The sequence below is a fragment of the Amphiura filiformis genome, chromosome 14 (assembly GCF_039555335.1).
Source record: "Amphiura filiformis chromosome 14, Afil_fr2py, whole genome shotgun sequence".
Lineage (NCBI taxonomy): Eukaryota > Metazoa > Echinodermata > Ophiuroidea > Amphilepidida > Amphiuridae > Amphiura > Amphiura filiformis.
In genome coordinates this window covers 49,523,259-49,530,112 of record NC_092641.1, presented here as the reverse complement: position 1 = coordinate 49,530,112, position 6,854 = coordinate 49,523,259, and the positions used below count along the sequence as shown (strand labels likewise).

Here is a 6,854-nt window from a genome sequence, read left to right as displayed (position 1 = left end):
CATTTACTGCAAACACCAAGGTCTAGCATACTTGGTTCTAAAGTAATGACGTTTTTTGATGTCTATTTTCTTATGTATTTTATTGTTTTTTTACTCCATATTTTTTTTTCTATTTCAGTTTTAAATTTTCCGCCTTTGGTCCCCATGGACCAGATCGTGGTCACAAATGGGACCCTATCCTGTTCATGTTAGATTTTATGTATTGGCTACTTAACAAAACCCTAAATGTCGCCATTCTCTATGTCGTCCTCTTCAGACTCGTCATCGTCAGTCTCGTCATCTTCCTCGTCTTCCCCATCAATGCCAACTTCCTTGCCTTTGTGCAGTGTCTCTAGCAGCATGCGCAAGTCCTGGTTGAAGTCTTCATCATTATCCCATTCATGTGCAAGAGCTTTCTTTAACATGGAGCTACCTTTGTCAATTGCACCTTTTACAAATGCAAGCCCTTTCTTCTTGACTTCCAGCTCACCGGTCATGCATGGCTGCAAAATATAATGCAAAAAAAAGATAAGACAGTAATTTAGTATAATACATGTAATAATAATAATAATAATAATAAGATTAATAATTAATAATTCTTACAAACCATCATCAAGGGACTTCACATAGATGCACCTAATTAATTAAAGAGCATTACAACCAACGGACACTTTTGCCAGACACCAGACTGCCTGACAAAAGTAGGCTTCTCAAATCTAATGGGAATGAATGAGTGCATTTATATCTGTATTCAAATTGTGCAGGTTTGCATGTTATTCACATACCAGTGTAGAGTCTGATTGCAACCATGGAGCTCCATAGTTGATTAAGTTTCATAAACAGTGTCTTTGACCCATATAGGGGTATAACGCCTCCCATTTTGTAATAAGCAGACCTTGACAGTAAGTTGGTTATGTACAGACGTGAGTGTGTGGAACTCCATGGTTAGAATATATATGGGTGCCTGAAACGCCATGTTTATATTTGCTGGCAGGAAGAGACTCAGAACTGGACACATGGTTAGAATATGGGTGTCTAACACTCCATGGTTATATTTGCTGGCAGGCAGACACTTGGAACTGGGACATCCAAATGCAGATGCACTTTTTCTGATTATGCCATGTATGAAGGTAACATTGACATAGACTCAATCATATTTTATTAACTATTATATTTTTAGGCATTTAAACTGCTGCATATTTCCTTATACGTTTTTACATTATTAGGACATCATAATACTAATTCTGAGTGTACGTCTGTCCAGACGCCGCGTGCATAATGCATGCACATGAACGGCGCAAAGCCATATACTTACGTCCCAGTGACTAGTGGACATGATAATATGGAAAGAAAAATGAAAGGGGGACAAGAAGGTAGATGGACGGGTCACAGGTACGGGGTTATGTAGCAAGTATGGTTACGGGTACGGGATTATGATAACAGAAATGAGTGATCGCTTCCATTTACTCAGCCAGCATTAATACCACTATAGTTAATTAATAACTACCAAAGGATCACATACTTGCGGCAATTTAACATTCCAGATTATCACATATGTCCATGTAATATCACAAGGTCATTTTCTTCTGCGATCCTTTTCCTTAGCATGTGCAAATCAACAGCTTTCTTCTTCAATTCTGCAGGTGCACCCTCATATTTGGGATCTATAGAATAAAAGTTGATGTTTTTTTAAAAGAACATGTCAAAATATAGTTATCCAGACTTTCCCCAGTACAAACAGGAAAAATACAGCAAGTGAAGTGTGCAAATCCCACTGATAAGATGTATTCGGAGGATATAGAACTGTTCTTGCACCACAATGCTGGACACTGGGGCTAAAAATACTTTCACAAAGTTCTTAAAGAGAAAGTTGGATACAGAAAATGTTTCCAGTGCAGATGGTGGGCCAGTACCAATTTCATAAGGCGTTCAACTATGGTGCAAGAGGTTGCTGGTTAAACCCTGGTGGTGCCTAGTATGCTCCAAACCCTGGTGCATGCCTAGTATGCTCTTGTGGAAAAATTGAGTTAGCTTGAAATTTCCCTGGACAAGGAACTCACTGCTAATTTGTCTTGTTGTAACCTGTACGAAACTCGGGAGCTGATCCTGGTTGCGATGGTTATTTGTGGTATGTCTAGGGTGTGCGCTCTTGAAGCAGCAAGTCCCTGAATTGTTGTTTAATGGTTTATGGAATGGTGTGGGGCCATAGTGGTCAGCGACGACCTGTAAAGTGTGCTGAGGCTTGTGGATCAATGTCCAGGCGTTGTGCCTGTGCGTAGCGCACTATAAATCACTGCACTTTTTTTTAAATGCTATATGCAGAATTATGACACACATTTCTAGTACTTTGTGGTGTTGGACTCTACCTGGGAGATATAACAAATGTGCTGTCACTAAGTAAGCCCTCAAGAGTAACTTGCCATACGCAAATGATCATATATAATTGGAGAGGTACTAGGTCAGTCTGCTATGTAAATTTTCCAATGTCACTCCCCTGGTTGTGTTAAATTGGTATTTCTAGTATTTGAGGATGACTTACTGCCCCTCCCTATCCTGAGCAATATTTATCTAAAATATATAATATTCGTTTAATGTGCAGGTTTCAGATAATCTGCCTAAAAAGGTTTAACTCATAAAGTGTAATGCACATGAGAAGAATACATTGTTCAGCTACAATGTACAGTTCAAGTTTACATGTATAAAATTGGATCAAATGAGCCTATATTTACACATAATAATGGTTGCAATTGGATCTGAACTGTTCATGTGAGACCAGCTTTATAATTTTCAGCCCATTTATAAGTTCACCTCAAATGACTGTTGACATCCGTGTGTGACCTTGCATATCAACAATACCCATAATGCAGCTATGAAATATGAATTAAACTGGTTGAAATATGATTTAAACTGTTCATTTGAGACAAAATTTTAACTCAAAATCTTACATAATGTTATTTTATAAGTTGACCTCAAATGACCCTTGACCTCTGTATATAACCTGCCCACCACTGATACATGAAAGATCCCATAGTGAAACACACACACTGAGTGACACTGACTGACACCCATACTCACAACCTGCGATGCCATAAGGAATCTTCCTTCTGACAACCTAAAAATAAGTACAGTTTCCTCACCAGCTTCTTTGCTCCGTGCTACCTTTCTCTTCTCTATGCCATAGCAGGTAACCTCAATCTCCTGTTGGAGGGTACGCTATTTCTGGTCTGCAGCCTGCTTCTGGCCTTCTTCAAAAACTCCTCCTCAGAAAGAAATGGAACACTGTCTTGCAGGATTTTCAACATGTCTTCTTTCCTCTGAAGCAGCATTTGCTTATCTGCAGTATGCTTTCTTGCTTCCGAGAAATGCAGGTGTGTTCCTGTCAAGTGAGATAACCTGTCACTTGACGATGTTGTGTATGTGCCGAGTGATTTATTTTCTTTCAACCTCTGTGATACAAAGAAAAACTCAGCGGCACTGCCAGTGTCAGTTTCATCTGAGAGATCGGAATTATCTAGAATAAGAAAATATAAATTTCAACGGCTACTTTATTTGCAAGCTATTTAAACTGGTTTTTGCAAAGTTATATTGTTGTATAGAAATTGATGAAACACACAGGTCAGATCAACCATGATTATACTTGGTGACTGAAAAAATCACTTGTACTTAACAATATTTTTATCACTGTGAATCTATCAGTCAAATCTTGCCAATGTTACAGCATTTTTGAATTGCTCCTCAATTTGAGAGTGCTCATATCATTGCTATAGTTGCATAATGTCATCAGGGGCATAGCCTGCATTCTTAGTCAAGGGAGGAAAATAAAAATATTGGGGAAAAACCCTGGTAGCATCATCCTCATCCGGTAATATCTGTCAGTTAAATATTTATATGATGTTCCTTAAAGAGACTGCACATGTTAAGTCTTTGAGCTTTCAAATAAGAATTTCATTTGGACAATGTGCACTTGTAGCAAGCCAAAATTTGGTTTTATACTATTTGGCCCATGCTTTGGGTAAATTGTGGTGAGAAACAGGCTCCTTGCCCCTTTCTTTTCCTTTGCCTTTCTGATTTTCTCTTTCATTTGTTTGCCAGAGTGTCACTTTTCTCTTTCCTCATGTTGGCAGAATTCAAATTGGCGACAGAGCATTCCAAGCTGCTGCACTGGCACTGTGGAACTGCCTCCCACGTAACATCAGGGAGGCACGCCAATCACAAGTTTCAAGAAACTCTTAAAATCTTATTATTATGTTTATTAATTTTATGCTTTGTTTACTATTATGTATGTTCTTGTCATTCACTGTTATGCGCCTTGATCTATTTGTAAAAGGCGCTATATAAATCTTGTATGTATGTATGTATGTATGTATGCTTATATGTCAGCATTAAAGATCTTGGCACCAGTTGGGGCCAAAGGTGTGCAAAAAGTATTTAGGTATGGAAACAGTGATAAATTTGTATTTATATATCATATTTAGGCTAAAATGTGTAGATGCATTTTTGGCCAAAAATGGGGATTTATTTGTTGACAATTTTCCCCAGTAGATTTCAAATATGTGATTGCACCTATTAAACCTTTAAACATTGTTTATTTTATGATTTAATTTTTCAGACAATAATAGGTTTATTCCATTAAAAAATCACTTTAAGTATAACTTGATAAATATTTTCGCAATGTTTACCCAAAATTTGCAGTCCCAGTGACAAATGATTCCCGAAAATTGGCCACTTATAGTAAAATTCCAGGTTCTGACTAGACTATCCCGTAGTCCACTTGCCCATTGTACATACTCTGGATATTGTATTTAAGCTTAAAACTCTGATTTAATTAATGTGTGCACAATTAATTGATAGATTTTCACATCTGTTCTTTTCAGTCACCCTACTCCCTCTGTTTGTTAGCTTCGCAAGTGGACTACTGACTTTGGATTGCGGTCAGAGATGCTTAACACGGCTGTCTATGAGCTTCTATGGATGAGATTGTCGGAAATCTGGCCTACTAAAATTGGCCATGATGTAATGCATCTTTAAATGGATCTGGCTTGTGATTGGTCGCCCGATCTCGTTATGGTTTAAATCCTCCGGTACCTGTCATTACCATTAATAACTACATGGTACACAAGTATGTGGCCTACCCGCGCCTTTGTGTTGTGTAATTGCATGAACGCGTCAGTTAAGTGCATGAACGCGTCTTGTATTTGCTTGTGGTTAAATTCTAAACAAGTATGATTGACAGTGTGAGTGTTAGGGACTTTGCCCGTTCAAAATCCTGTTTAAAATTGAAAGTCCATAGTCTATTTTTAACCTGGAATTTCGCGATTAATACAATATAATTATGACATTATGATATGTTGCATTTAATAATATAAGCCCTTTAGTAAACACTTTACTTTTACTGTCACTAATATAATTATATAAACTTTTTCAATTTTATACTAGTATTTTGATGTAATTAATATCAGTATAATTTCGAGTTCAACTGAATGCTTTCATCATGATTAACATCACAAATAGACTATGGCATAGTCTAGGTTCTGACATAAAATTTGATTGGAAAATGTAGAAGAATGACTTTGCCCTTATTTTGTACAATGTAATAAGTTAATATGCTGGTATTAAATTTAAATTAACTAGTTTCATCAAAACTCAAAAAACCAAACAAGCTTTTGAGATAAAAATGCAAACTTGTTGTGTCCAAAATAGTTGCTTATAACAAGTTTATCTTCAATTTTGACTGAATGGTAATGTATTTGATTAAAAAATAAAGCAACACAGATTTTGCATTTCTGATTACATATTCATAATCTGCATAAAATTTCACCCTAGAAAAAGTTCATTTGACCATAATATTAGTAACTTATGTTCATACCATTTTGGCTTCCATGGTGCCAAGATCTTGAACGCTGTCATATCAATACTTACCTTCAGCTATATTGGCAATATCAGCATGCCATCTTTCAATATCTATCCTGCTGTATCTGTTTCCATTGGCAGCCCAAAATTCCTCCCACTGCTGCTCAGCTTTATCCATTCCTTTTCCACCTGAGTTAAAACAATAACAACAAAAACAAATTTTGCACATTAACACCTTACCAACATGACTAATTAGTTAACAGCACATTATACAATAGTTAAAGTCTTCTAATGATAAAGTTTATATGAATTTTACCAATGCCTTAAATAAGACATAACGACATATTTTTATTAGTTGGATCAATCATTTTTTTGCTTTTACATATAGTCACATCCAATTTTCAGCAATGCTGAAATTTGAGGTATCCTGCCAAAAAAAATCCATACACCACTTTCATTAATTAAATGCAAGACTTTTTAAAGAATAAGGTACTCCAACTAACTTGCTCATTTTTGGAGAAAATCCCCGAAAAGTTTTTTTCGCCCAAATTTCTTCAGTCACCGTAACAAATAATTCTTGAGTAAAATTTATTTTTTTCAATTTTGAATATTTTTTTTAAATTTTCAACTTCTATTTGAAATTTAGGTGAAAATCTGACTTTTTATGGTTCTTTTGGCAAAACTGAGCATTTCTAACCATTTTTGGTACAAATTTCTCAAACATTACTTGAAATTGAACTCAAACATAACTTGCCTATATCTCAGTACTTTACTCATGGACATGTGTGTACAAGTTGCATCATAAAGAAATGGGAGCAATTGTCTCCATGAATATTCGTTCAGACAACACAATTAACAACCAAGATATTCTTGGGATAAAAATCCACTGGACCAGGCCAGGCTAATCTGGCTGCAAATAATAATAATAAAATCCCAAGTAGTTGGGGGTTTCTTCCCTAAATTCTACTTAATTCTTTGTTTATTTAGGTGATATGTATTAAAGGATATGTCTCAGCAATCACAAC

At 36.1% G+C, this 6,854-nt stretch overlaps 1 protein-coding gene across 3 annotated transcripts; it reads right to left on the bottom strand.

Annotated features, from left to right (window-relative positions):
* Positions 1 to 278: 278 nt before the first annotated feature.
* LOC140169067 (uncharacterized) lies at positions 279 to 6,029 on the bottom strand. 3 transcript variants are annotated; one of them, XR_011861338.1, is made up of 4 exons: positions 5,899 to 6,029; positions 3,117 to 3,490; positions 1,502 to 1,643; positions 279 to 482 (listed from the first exon to the last, which is right to left on the bottom strand). XR_011861338.1 is itself a non-coding variant. In XM_072192347.1 (3 exons), the coding sequence occupies exons 1-2, from the start codon at positions 6,005 to 6,007 to the stop codon at positions 3,150 to 3,152; spliced, it is 450 nt and encodes a 149-aa protein (XP_072048448.1). In that variant the 5' UTR covers positions 6,008 to 6,029; the 3' UTR covers positions 279 to 482; positions 3,117 to 3,149. The 3 variants fall into 3 exon arrangements, 2 of the variants coding, with proteins under 2 accessions (XP_072048448.1, XP_072048447.1); XM_072192347.1 differs by lacking the exon at positions 1,502 to 1,643; XM_072192346.1 differs by lacking the exons at positions 279 to 482; positions 1,502 to 1,643 and adding an exon at positions 2,424 to 2,547.
* Between the last annotated feature and the right edge of the window lie 825 nt (positions 6,030 to 6,854).